This window comes from Dromiciops gliroides, chromosome 6 (assembly GCF_019393635.1).
Source record: "Dromiciops gliroides isolate mDroGli1 chromosome 6, mDroGli1.pri, whole genome shotgun sequence".
NCBI lineage: Eukaryota > Metazoa > Chordata > Mammalia > Microbiotheria > Microbiotheriidae > Dromiciops > Dromiciops gliroides.
In genome coordinates this window covers 121,020,990-121,035,121 of record NC_057866.1, presented here as the reverse complement: position 1 = coordinate 121,035,121, position 14,132 = coordinate 121,020,990, and the positions used below count along the sequence as shown (strand labels likewise).

Sequence of the window (14,132 nt, the reverse complement as noted above, 5' to 3'; positions counted from 1 at the left end):
AAAGAACACTTTGATTATGAAGGTCATACAATACTGCAAAAAATAATAAGATAAAAGGTTATATTATCCACAGTTAAAACTTTCCAAGATCCCCCAAGGCCATTTTGTCTAGGACTCTGCTCTTGTGGAAGGATGAGAGAAGGGGAAACATCATTATTATGTATAAGGGAGGAAGGAGTGACAGGTCAAAAAGAGAAGGGAAAAAAAAGCAATTGGGAAATCGAAGAAGTCACTGACAAATTACCCCTGAAAAGCATTTTCTGACAATATTTAACTGGCTACATATAATGCCACCAGCCTCCTGGCTTAAAAATGCTAAGAATTTTGTGGGTGACATACCTTAAGTGCTCTAAAAGAAGGACACTATACAAATGAGGTTAATAGTTACAATGTTTGAGAGAAAGAGACACATTTAACATAGGAAAATCTCTATTTAGTTTCCTATTTATTTGGAAAATAGGGAACTTCTTCATTTTGCTTTGCTAATATACTCCAGTTAAAGGCTCCAACTAATATTCTAACTCTCTGGGTGACTTATTGTTGTGGGGACCAATTTTTAATTGGGGAGTGTTAGCTAAGTGGCTTGCTGCAATATTGGGGCAAGGAAGGAGACCTGCAGCCTCCCTCAAAACAGAATAGGATTTATTTTAACAAGAACGAACTTAAAAAAAACAAAACAAAACACAAACAGGATCAGTAGGATCAAGGGAAAGGAAATAAAATGGGGAAAGGGAAATTATACAACCTGAAGAAATACCACCGCCCAGGAATCAGCTGAGAATACACAGCAGAGCTCCTGTTGCCTTCCAATGTCCAGCTAGAATGGTGAATTCTCCTCCCCCAATCCCGGAAACCCCACAGCCTCCAGCCAATGGGATGGCCGCTCTGACAGTCACATGACTGCCCTCACTACTCTTCCAATCATTATCATTTTGCCAGGCCCATGTAGGCATCAGGGAGTGGTGATGATGTGAGGTGCCAGCGCCATGGCAATGGCTACAACCAGTGGGTGGAGCACAGTGCGGTTTGTGGAGCCCCAGGTCAGTGCACACCGAGGCATAAAAACCTCAAATAACAATTAATTCTTTACATGTAGCAAGGCAGTAATGATGGTAGCAGCAAGAAAAACACCACTGTTAACCATAGTGGGAGATAACTTCTGTCTGAGACTTTTTCTTCTTGGATACCTGGTTCAGATTAGAGTCCATATCCACTAAGCATCTTAGTGAAAAGAAATTATTTTTATGAGATAGTACATGGGAATAACACATCTCCTCTTGTCTATGGAATTAAATTAGATATAATTCAGAAGATTAAAAGCTATGGGCTCCATTTTTCTGGATTAATATAAGTAAATGTGTCACTGTTCTTACTGAATTTGAAAACAGCAAAATTTTAATTTAGTCTGACACCATATGCTAATGCTTATGTACTACTTGGCCGAAATAGCTTCCAAGTACATTAGGAAAATCTGATTGGTCTGTCCATTTTTCAGAGAGATAATTATATGGGCTCATTCTTAAATAGGAATAAGTTGGATTTACAAGAATGGACAGAATGAAAAGTTTCTTTGACTTGGTGGCATTTGGCTAAAGTAGAGGTATAAACTTCGATTCCCTTGTGAAAAATGCTGCATGACTGGCTCACACTTCATGTACTTAGTGATGGTCATGTAAAGCAATTTTCAAAAACATCCTCCAAGAAGTAATAGCCTACTGTACTATTTGCAATGCTAGCAAATGTTACATTTTAGGAAATGAAACATCTTTGTCCTGACATACAGTGTCCTTCTAGCATTATTCTAGACATTCACTGGTTAATAAATGTAACCCCATTTCTCTGAGCCCTGGTCTGTTTAAATGTCACATGTCTGAAAGAGCATTGACCTTCTGCATACACAGCCCTTGGAATCTTAGAATATAATTCCAACTAAGATAGTTTTTCTCCCACAAGTACCTGTCATTAAGATATCCTCGGTCATTTGTTTACGTGGTCCTAGTATTTTGTGGGAATATACTGGGGGAGGGGGACAATTTAAGTGACCCACACATTTTTAAAACTATGAAGTGATTCAGGTGGGGAAACAACACTCAATATCATTGGGAAGGAAAAAGGAAGATTAGAAGAACCCCACTGCTGTTATGAGGTATTTTTCACCCTACTTGTGAAGAGAATAAGTGAGTGACCAGAACAACCTAGCAAATGTCAGGGAAGATGGTTATATATCCTTATATGGAAAACACATGGGACTTAATGCTCATAAACTGTGTGTGATAAAACAAATAGAGAATAATTGAACTATAATGGGAGAGGGGAATGTCAAAAAGAATTATGGATTTATAATTGTAAGGGACTTTAGAAATAATATTTTACATTATCCTTGTTTAACAGATGAGAAAACTAGGACTCAGAAAATTGAATGATGTGTTTAAGGCTCCAACAGAGTTTGTGCAGACACAGGATTTCAAACTCTAATCTTTCTAATCCCAATCCCATGCTATTTCCATTTAGCCGCATGACCTCCATTCTAGTCGCTGGATATAAATGATTAGCCTCGGCTAAACACATGACTCTTTGGTAACTTCAAATGGGGAATATCCAGTTTCTCCTATGAGTTAAGGCCTCTGAAAAAAAGTGAGCCAGTGTTGTGATGAGATGAAGGTTTTGAGACTCAGGTGACTAGGGTTTTAGTCTGTACTGCTACTACCTAATCTGATGCATCTGAGTAACTTCCAGGTATCCACTCTTGCCTCAGTTTCCTTACTTGTACAATGAGGAGCTCAGGATAGATAAATGCTAAAGTCTCTCCCAGCTTTGACAAATTTATAAGTTTATGAGATATGAGCCTCAGAAGGTATCCTGGAGACATCACCAGGGCAAGGAATAGACAACAGGATAGAGGACATGTAGATAGTTGTTTTAAGCTGTGAAATGACCCTTGGAGAGAGCCTATAACTCTTGCATCCAGACTTACTCACAACAGTTCCATTAGAAGAGAATGATGCCACAGACATCATTAGACCAGTCCTATTAGATTGAATTCAAACCATGAGAGGCCATGCAAGAGACTTTGATTGAGAAACTCTATTAGCCTTGGGTTCAGATTTATATCATAGCCCTCTGCATCAACAGGTGTCCATGAAGGAAATTTCAACGTTCGTGAGAAACATTCATGATTCCAAACTTTGGGACTCTGGTGTGTGCACTTCCCTGATTGAATATCAAATAGTCTTTGGTTTATGAGCCTTTGGTTGCATCTTAATCAGCATAAGTGGAAAAGTTGGTTTTATCTTACCAGGATGTTCAGCAGAGTGACTTTCCCTGGTTTCTGTGTGTGGGCTCATGCAGATAGAAATGTACAAAGAAATAAAAACATAACTAGAATGTTTAGGCTGTTGGTTGTTTGGCATAAGGGTTTCACACATAGAAAAATAATGAGCAATGAATTATATGCATATCATGACTAATGTCCTTTATTGATTAGAACATTAGTAGATTGTGTTCGACTGAACACTTCTGTTCTCAAATTGTTATTTATGCCACAATCTTTTTAAGATTTTTAACATAACCAATTACATTAAGCACTCTTTCAATTAGCCTAAGGTAACAAAAGAATAAAAATAAAGATCATTTATCACCTAGTCATGCTCAACTGTAAAATCCTAGATATAGAATTTGAGGGTCCTTTAAAAGGTCATCTACCCTAATTTTACAAATGAGGATTTTCAGAGGATATAAATAGATGATAACACAGTACCAAGGATAACTTGTGCACAAGAAGCAGAATAAAATCCATCATGAAAGAAATGTATAATCAAAGAGTGAGCTATACCAGTCACATGGCAAGAATGAGGAATGGATAATTTGAATGCTGTATGAGTCCCAAGAAAATATTAAAAGACCTAGAAGTCTTCTAATTAGTTAACTTAATTAAAAGACCTAGAAGTCTAGTGCATTGGGTATGTAATCTCCACCCTGTTGCCCTTTCCTCTGTTTGGCTGGCTTCTCCAGATTCTCCATTTTAAGTTATACATCTAGGTCAGCCATATCTTTATGGACTATCCAATCAAAGAAGGTGCTGTGCTCCATCAGTAAAGTAGAATCATGGTGGCACAAAAGCACGAGATGCACAAATCTAGAGATATCTCCATCCCAAATGTTCAAACAGACTATTTGTGCCCAACCTGTAGCAGAGTCTTCTGAGGTTGTACTGGACTGATCTGTCACACTCAAACACACTGTATCTTGACCCCAACATCATGTTACTTGTCCTCTTCAAGTATGAAGGATGAAGAACAACAACAATCTTTCCAGGCCACTGGATTTTCTCTACCATGATCTTCTGGTACTTTTTTCACCATACTCCAACTTGGGTTCTCCTTCCTCACTTCCATTTTTAGTTCTCTCTTTTTTTGTGATTGCTTGTCTCATTAGAATATAAACTCTTTGAGGACAGGAACTGACTTTCTGCTTGTAATTGTATCCCCAGCTCTTAGTCCAATGACTAGCACATAGCAAGCACTTAAATGCTCACTAACTTGATTCTAGACAATTTATGAAAGACATTGGCGAGAAGGTATAGATGAATTTTCATCTGCACTATTAGAAAGGACTGCCTACATCAATGAAAGAATGCATTCATCAAAGTATCAAAGAGATGTGGAAGAGGTACAAATTTACTTGTTTGTTAATTAATGGTTAATTCTTAGTTGTATCAGTATGGTTCTATGTAAAATTTGCCACATTTGTCCGGATGCAGTAATTCCTTGGGCAGAAAATGAGAATAATTCTTTAAATTAGGCTATAAATTAGAATATAATAGAGTATTCTGAGATTAAAACTCAACTTTCTTGTGTTTATTCATTCTTAGGGAGACAGAATGGTAAAAAAGCAAAAAACAGTGAGCTATGAGTCACATGATTCTATTATTATTTGTTTGACTTTGGGCTAGTCACTTCCTCCTCCACTTTAGCTTTCTCATCTGGGAAATGGGGTGTATGAGCTAAATGATTTTTAACGTTCCTTATAGCCCTAGCAATCTATGATCCTATCATCCCAAATACTGGGTTAGGAGTCAGCAAATTTGCATTCTAGAGTTTTACCAATTATTAGCATCATGGCCTTCACTTCTCTATGCCTTAATTCCATCATCTATAAATTTAAGGGGGTTGGAATAAATATCAAAAGTGTCCTTTCCAAACTCTAGATCCTGTGGTTGTCTTGAAAGCAGTATTGTTATTGTGTTCTTCAAACTCAACCAGAAAACATGTTCATTTCTTCCAATAAAATGTTTCCAAATTTTCCTTCTGTAATGCCCTTTCACAGTTCACTAGCCTACTACACCAAAAAAACCAGTTCTACCCAGGTGGTTTTGAGATATCAGGTTAATAAATCTTGTAAGAAAAGTTAAACTTCAAGGACAATCAGGATGTAAAATCTGGTTAACCAAGATAGTTTTGCTTACTGTAACATTTGTTTTAAATACAGGGATGAAAGTTCACTTACCTATATGGTGGGGTGTGGGAGGGTGTTAAAAATGGGCATAGCTATATTAAGCTTAAGTTGTCCAATTAAGATTTTCTAGTCATCATTAGAATTTTCATGGGAAAGAGATATAGCCCTCCCTCCCACACAAAAGGCAAAAACAAAACAAAACCAAACCAAAAAACATGTTTTAAGGTAGAGAAAAAATAAAAGCTTCAGTCACATACCGTAATCCATAAAGGACTGTTCCATCAGGATGCAGTCGGATCATCCGATTCTTTACTGTAACCCCATGCACAAATGATTTCTTGTCATTCAGGAAGTATGTGTCTGGCACCCAGAGCTGGTCTGCCACCCTGTTGTCCAGAGTGAGGTTTAATGGGATTCCAGAATAAGACAGTCTTTTATCTTTCCATGACTGCTGAAAATACATTGTCAGTGTATAGTCCTGTGAAGAACAGAGGGAAGAAAAGAGAAAACTTTTTAATTGGCTTCTTATATTATAAAGAAAGAGAATTTTTAAATGAGCTTAATCATTCTTGGCATTTTTTTGGGTGCTATAGCAAAGAATTATCCAAAACTAATGTCTGCCCTCAAATAGTTGGTCAATAAAATTTTATTAGTGCCTACCTATGTGGCAGTTACTGTGCTAGGCACTGGGGTTACAAAAAAAGGTAAAAGACAGTCCCTGCCCTCAAGGAGCTCACAATCTAATTGTATTTGGGGCTGGGAAGTAGACAATACATAGAAAGAAGCTGAAAAGTGTGTGTTGGTGGGTACCCAATATGAGAGCATGATGAAACTCAGAGGAGTGCATCTGGGTGGGAAAAGAAGAAATGGCTTCCCTGTTCACCCTTCTAAAATTCAGGACCTAGGAGTAGCTTTCTACTATATACCCTCAATAGTCTCCAATCAGGAGGGAGAGGCCCCAGGGGCCTATGGAAATACTGATTAAATGTGAGCTTTAGGGTTGATATGATTTTGCAGAATGATGACATTCTTGAGAGCATGAAGAAATCCAAAAAAGTGTAGCCATGTGGGAAATTATAAAAAAAAAAAATACAACATAAAACGGAGATGTAGAGAGTTCTCCCTCCCCTTTTATTCTCCCATGTTTAAGGCTTATAGTCTAGAGCAAACACATTAATCCAATACATAGAAGGATAGGGAAATATTTACCTCCTATAGAGTTAAATGCATTAAATTTAAAAATTAAATTTAAAAATGCATTTTAAGGTTTGAAGGCAAGGTAAGTACATAATTAGAGTGGATGGGGAAATAACCAAATGATTATCATGTCCAAATTAGACATATTTTATCATCTTTATTGTAAGCATCATAAAATTCCAGGGTTAAGAAGGGACCACCCCCACCAACACTTGAGAGACAATTGGTTTCTCATGATAGTAAGTTCTTTCTTAGAACATGAATAGACTTGCCCGTCTACACTTTCCACCTACTGAACCTAGTTCTATTCTCTTGTATAAATAGAAAAAAATCCTAATTCATTTTACACATTCTAATGCTACAGATACTTGATGACAACGATCATGCCTTCCTCACTCTCCACTCCCATCCACACCCCCAGTCTCCTCTTCTTTAGGCTAAACATTCCCTGGTTCCTTCAAAGGACTTTTTTATAGAAGGATCTCTTCTAAACACATCTCCTGGATTGCCACAGTAGATTCATGCACCTTTGACAATGTCTAAGGTATGAAGTCAGGATCTGCATATAACTGAGTTTAGGGAGGAAAAATTGAATATTAACTCATGTCCAGACTAGACACAGTGTACTAGTAGTAAAAGCTTGGCTATCCAATTAGTCATATAAAATTGGCATGGCCAAAGGGAAAGGGCAATTCTCAATTTACATAAGCATGGCTTTTTACCCAAGTTCTTTATGTACCAGTGGGCATCTCGGAATAGCCATCCAGTAAAAGTGTCCCTGTGGCCACAGGCATTTCCCATTTGTATTTCATTGCTGTTCCTCCCTAAGTCAATTCCTGATCATATTCCTCTGTCTACTACTCATCTTGGGCCACTCATGAATGGGGACAAAAGTAGTAGGGACACAAGTGATATCTAGGGGAAAGAGGTTAGAAAAGGAAAGGACAGACTCTACAAGTGTTATGTTTTTGTTTATTTTTGCTTCTTACTCCCAATCTCTAGGTTGTCTTTCTTCCCTAGCAGCCTCCAGTGTCCCTGACCTATTGCAGAATGTAATTCAAGACCTCTGAATTAGAGCACTGGAGTGGGAGTCAGAGAGACCTGAGTTCAAACCCTGCCTTACAGCTTTACTAACTGTGTGATCTTGGGCAACTTACTTATTGTCTCAGCCTCATTTTCATCACTGATTAAAATGGGGATAAAAGTAGCACCTACATCCCAGTGATATTGCGAGGATGCAATGAGAAAACATATACCATGCTTTGCAAATCTTTAAGGGCTATATAAATGCTAGCCATTATTATACCTATTGTTATCAGGATATTTCTTTTTTTTTTCTTTTTCTTTTTTGTGTGTGAGGCAATTGGGGTTAAGTGACTTGCCTAGGGTCACACAGCTAGTTAAGTGTTAAGTGTCTGAGGATAGATTTGAACTCAGGTCCTCCTGAATCCAGGGCCGGTGCTCTATCCACTGCGCCACCTAGCTGCCCCTATCAGGATATTTCAAACTTAGAACCTCCACCCAAATCCTACCCTGATGTCTCATATTGGCATGCAAATTACCCTGGGCTCTCAAAAGATATGTCAGCAAAGCACAAGTCCTGGGAAGTCCTACCACACTGGAAATACCTTGACCAAGGGACAATGTGTCTCACTGAAATGCTGGACTAGGGAAGTTGCAAGAAGCTAGTTCCCAGAAGATTAGCCATCAGGTGATACTTTTTGTTCACAGAAACTCAGAAAAACCATCTGCTAAAGTATCAGTACATTGCAATCTGCATGGGCAGAAAGAGTACCCCCATGAAGAAATTCAAAGGTATTTTAGGCATTGAAGTAGGCTAACTGGATGGCACAAAGCTTGACACATAGGAGGCACTGCTAAATAGTGGTTGCATGAGTTTTGGACTGGATGAGAACTCTGAGGTCCCTTTTCAATTCTGGCGTCCTATGATTCTGTTGACAGTGGGGGAAAAAAGCCAATTCTCTCTGACCCATTCTAAATGTTGTGTCATTTCCAATAGAGCCAAAAAGAGGAAAGCCACAGATGTTAAGGCCCTGGAGCTTCTGGCTCTAGGCCTTGCCTTAAAATCCAGGCCTTGCTGTTCAACACAATCAACAATGCAGTATAAATTTCAGCACTTGCATTAAATTCCCATTAGCTTGCCCAAATTATCATTAGTGCTAACAAGGATTTCCTGAAAATGAGACTAAATGGTGAATTGTTTTTCTCCTATTTTTCACAGTAAAGAAGTGTTTTAATGTGTGGTGGGGGAATAAAGCAGTATGAAATAGAAAGGATTATGATGGCAGCAATAATGTTGTAATAATAAATGGTAATAATTAAAATGATAGCTTTGTGGTAGACAAACAAAAGAGAGTGAAATGGGGAAAATGCAATAATGTATAAATGGGTAAATTGTGTATCACATTAATCCCTTCTCTCTGGAGACAGTTATTTTCCATAGAGATATGAAGTTTCTAAGTAAGTCGTGCCATCTTTGTTTCACACAATTCACAACAGGGCCTCATGCTGTTTTTTAACAGTGAATAAAAATCACCTTGTGGCTTTAAATTAAAATAATAATTTATCCCATTTATAATAGGAGGAAGGACAGTGAAACTTTTTTTTAAGCTAACATAACATTTTGAAGTGAAATGAGGTGGGACAAAGATCTCTTGGGGTTGCACTTCCTATAAACATTTCCACAAACCAGGTGCTTACTGCCTTCTGCACAGAGGGAGAGAACAAATCACTGAGCCATGAGGAATTAGTTGTCCTGATCTGTGTTTTGAGAGGAGGTGGAGGAGAAACACGAGAGAGTGATTCTATGAAACGAGACACAATTTAGCTATAGCATTTGCACTGAGACAGACTATATAACATCATATATATTTGCATATGTCCAGGAAATGAACAGTTTTCAAAGGGTTCTCCCAGAATATTCTGTTGTTTGATACTCACAACAATCCTTTGAGGAAGGTGGGGGTGGAGTATAAAAGGATTATGTGATTTATATATCAGAAAAAACTACTCATATTTTTAAAAGAAATTATTTTTTTCAACAAAGTGGTTATCATTGTGAATTTTTATCAATTATAGCAAAGTATATAGAGATATCAAGGTATTATAGTTAGAAAGTTGGCCTTAGACTTGGTTCAAGTCTCACCTGACAGTCTTGCTGTGAAACTTAACCTTTTATTTTTCCAGTAAACCTTCTAAGACTATAAATTAAAAAGAAGTCACCAACTTTCATTGGTAGAGGAAGTTCCTTATTAGGTCTTCCCTATGCCCATGAAATCATAGAAGCAGTCCCTAGCTATATATTAATGCTCGGGCAGATGCTGTTTCTGGATTGAAAATAAAAGTTTTATGGTTATTTACTTAGATACTTATTATAATGCGGGCAGCTAGGTGGTGCAGTGGATAGAGCAGTGGTCCTGGAGTTAGGAGGACCTGAACTCAAATCTCACCTCAGACTCTTACTAGCTGTATGATCCAGGGCAAGTCACTTAACCCCAATAGCATTAAAATATCTGAGGTCATCTCCAGTCATCCTGATGTATATCTTGCCACGGAACCCAGGTGGCTCTGGAGGAGAGAGTGAGGCTGGTGACCTTGCACAGCCCTCCCTCTCTTAAATCCAATTCAGTGCAAGTTGTGATAAATATCATGGTCCTCTTCAAGAATGAAGGACATACAACAATAACTATAATGAGCTTAGCCTAGCTTGTTTAGATAAGGTTTGGGGTTTTTTCCCTTCTAAAAAGGAGGAGTCATCATTGAGGGGAGGAATATACATGTATTTATTTTTCAATATAAAGCATGAAAATGATTTTTCTGCTGCTAGGATTTACAGACATCGAGTCTTATATTCCCCATGTGCAATCTATTCCCTGAAAATAAGCTAGCTGCTCCTTTAGGAAGTTCCAAGAAGGCTGTCAGACAATAAGGGAGTCTTTAATACACTGGAGCAGAGATGTATTAAATGCTCTGGAGTTCATGCAATTTGTCAAACTGTCTGACTTAGGCATGGGGAGAATCTGACTCATTATAGGAAAAGGAAGAGAAAAGATACCAAATTGTTCGTATTCAGTTGCAGAAAAGGTAGATGCAATTTAAACTCAAAAAACGGTGAAAGATTCCAGCGCAATATTAATATTATTGAAAACTTTGCTTTTTGGAAGAAAGATAACAGCTTCAGATTCCTTTTTTTGGACAAAAACATGCTGCTTCTCACAATTCAAAAACCATTTGAGAGCATTTTTTCCATTCAGTAATTTAGGGGAAAGCATATTTATGTACAGTGTTGAATTATAGTTACAAGCTCAATCCAGCATTTTTCATAGTTTATAGAAGTATAAAAGTGTCCTCCAGTGTTTGTATTTTAAAGTCCTTGATAAGCCTGCACCTTCCAACCTTTCCAGTCTCCTTGCACCTTTTTCTCACGTGATTCAGTAACACTGGGCTCCTTACTATTTCTTATATACAACACTCCTCAGTACTTGAAGTATTTTCACTGGCTGTCCCCTATGCCTGGGGCTCTCTCCCTCCTCCTAGATTCTCTGGCTTCCTTCAAGGCTTAGCTACAGTCCTCTTCAATTATAGTGCCTTTCCTCTGAGGCCATCCCAATTTGTCTTGTTTATATCTTGTTAGTACATACTTAGGCGTTCTCATGTTCTTTCCATGATTAGACTGTAAGCTCCTTGAAAGCAGGGAATATACACACACATATACACAGATTAGATGGATAGATAGACATAGACAGATATAGATATAGATATATAGACATAAACATAGATATAGATATAGATATAAATGATATATATATTTTGCCTTTCTTTGTAACCCCAGGGCTTAGCACAGTGCCCAGCCAATAGCCAGTGCTTAATAAATGCTAATTGACTCATTGATAAAATATAGAACATTACTCTATATTCCTTTTTTCCTTCTCCTCCACCATAATGATTGAGTCAGCTATGTAATAACATTCCAGTGCTGCAGTAGGAAATAATGGCTTTGTGGCTAAGGAAAAGAACTAGAGGAAGGTGTGAGTAGGGTTTTCTATGTCTGCTTACCAAGATGGCCCAATTATAGCAGTTCCCAGTTATAAAATATATGTGATATATTTCCTAGTCTCCACAATAAATATTTTTTTGTAAAGATGAAACAGAGATTAAGGTAGATTACCTGGTTGGTTAAATAAGGTGGTAAAGTAACAAAAACCTCTCAATTTCTCCTATCATTAGCCCAATCCAGGAGTTTTACAAGGAAAGCCTTTAATTATTCCAGTGTTTTCTTTCTCCACCCTTCCTTAATAAGTTAGAGTTCAATTATATATGTATATATGTATATAAATACATATTATGAGTTAACAAATTGGCAAAGATGACTAAAAGTGGGACTAATCAATGTTGGAGAATTTGTAGCAAGATAATGTACTGTTGGTGGATTTATGAACTGGTCCAACATTCTATAAAATAACTTGGAATTAGGCTAAGAAAGTAACTAAAATGGGCCTACTCTTGGACCCAGTGATCCCTCTGCTAAGAATATACCTCAGTGAAGCCAAAGAAAGGAAGAAGAAAGGTGTGGCAGACACCAAAATATTCATAGTACCTCTTTTTGTAGTAGCGAAAAACTAGAAACTAAATCAATGTCCATTGATTAAGGGATGGTGAAGCAGATTGTGGTACATGAATGAAGTGGAATATCACTGTGCTAGAATAATACTAATAAATAGCATTTCTATATTTAAAGTGTATAAAGCTCTTTTACATAAGTTACCTCATTTGATTCTTACAATAATCCTAGCTATTATTTCCCTTATTTTACAAATGAGTAAACTGAGGCAGACAGAGGTCAAGTGACTTTCACAGGATTACACAGTAAGTATTAGAGGCTGGATCTGAATTCAGCCCTTCCTGACTTCCTGTCCACACACACCATACCATTTACCAGCCTCAAGAAACAGGGAATATAAAGAATTCACAGAAACATGAGGAGACACATGAACTGATACAAAGGAAAGAGACCCATAAAAACAGGGTATACACCATGACTATAGTGATGCAAATGGAAAGATCAACAAAACTGACTGCTTGATAATTATAATGACAAAGCTTGATCAAGAAGAGTTGAGAAAATGCAACTTCCTCTTTTCTTTGCAGAAGTGGGAGACTATGTGGAAAATTGCATATACTCTTAGACCTGGCTCATGAACTGGTTAGCTTTTCTGTACTATTTTGGTTTTTATTTTATTTTATAAGGGAGGAGTCTCTGGGAAGGAGTAGGAGAAGAATAATGGCAGCTTAAGTTTTGTAAGGCACTTCAGAAATATTTCATTTTATCCTCACAACAACCAAGTAAAGCAGATACTATTATTACCCAAACTCCCTACAGTTAAGGCAACTAAAACTTGAGGTTAAGATTGGGGTTAAGTTCCATGCCTGGGATCCCCAAACTAGTAAGTATGTATATGCAGTGGAATTTTTACTTAGGTCTTCCTGGCTCTGAGTCTAGCACTATTTTGAAAAAGAAAGGGTAGGGTTGTTTTGTTTTTGAGTCAGGAAAGATACAATCTTCATCCTGTCTGTGCATTTCCCAATAAATTCATGGAATATTAGAGGTGAAAGAGGACTTAGAGATCATCTTGTCCATTTTACTCATGAGCAATCAATAGCCTAAAGAAATGTGGTAATTTGTTCAGGTCACAGCCTTGCCCAGTGGCAAAGCCTAGGCAATAACCAGCTTTGCTGATTCCAATTCTGGACTTCTACTCTTACTACAGTACTGTCATTAAGTTTTTTTTCAGTCATGTCCAACTCTCCATGACCCCATTTGGAGTTTTCTTGGTAGAGATAACTGGAGTGGTTTGCCATTTCCTTCTCCAGCTCATTTTATAGACGAGGAGCTGAGGCAAACAGGGTTAAGTAACTTGCCTAGGGTCACACAGCTAGTGAATGTCTGAGGCCAGATTTGAATTCACAAAAATGAGTCACCCTGACGCTAGGCCTGGCACTCAAGCCACCGTACCACCCAGCTGCCCCCAATACACTGCTTCCTCCACTCAATAAGACGGACTCCATCCAAAGGCTGTAGCTGACAAGGATTAAGCGTTTCTTACGAGGTACTAAAGAACCATATCTTATATCTCACAAAAATAAAGGTTTAGTGCAAAAACCAGACTGATAAATAAACCAAATTAAATTGTAATTGAAATGAACCACTCAACATCTGTTTCTAATGGGTTTTCCTGTTTAAATGGATGTTCTGAGTAACAGTGTCACCATTAAGTACATCTGCAGCATGAATTCATCATCATACCCTCTAGGTTGGTTAATTTCTAATTTTTTTATCTTAGTGTGTCTAGAGCTGTGCTAACTATTGTGTGCTGGCTATACTCAGCCCTTCGGCATGCTGTATAACATCTTTTCTACCTAATATTTTTCTTTACCCTCCTTGCCAAGACTTTTGTCCATAA

At 37.7% G+C, this 14,132-nt stretch overlaps 1 protein-coding gene across 2 annotated transcripts in view; it reads right to left on the bottom strand.

Annotated features, from left to right (window-relative positions):
- GABRB1 (gamma-aminobutyric acid type A receptor subunit beta1) overlaps nucleotides 1-14,132 on the bottom strand; it is a 433,528-nt gene that overhangs the window by 224,432 nt on the left and 194,964 nt on the right. For both annotated transcript variants that reach the window (XM_043970567.1, XM_043970569.1), the window contains exon 4: nucleotides 5,712-5,932. In XM_043970567.1, the coding sequence (XP_043826502.1) occupies nucleotides 5,712-5,932 (221 nt within the window). The remainder of the gene's footprint in view (nucleotides 1-5,711; nucleotides 5,933-14,132) is intronic.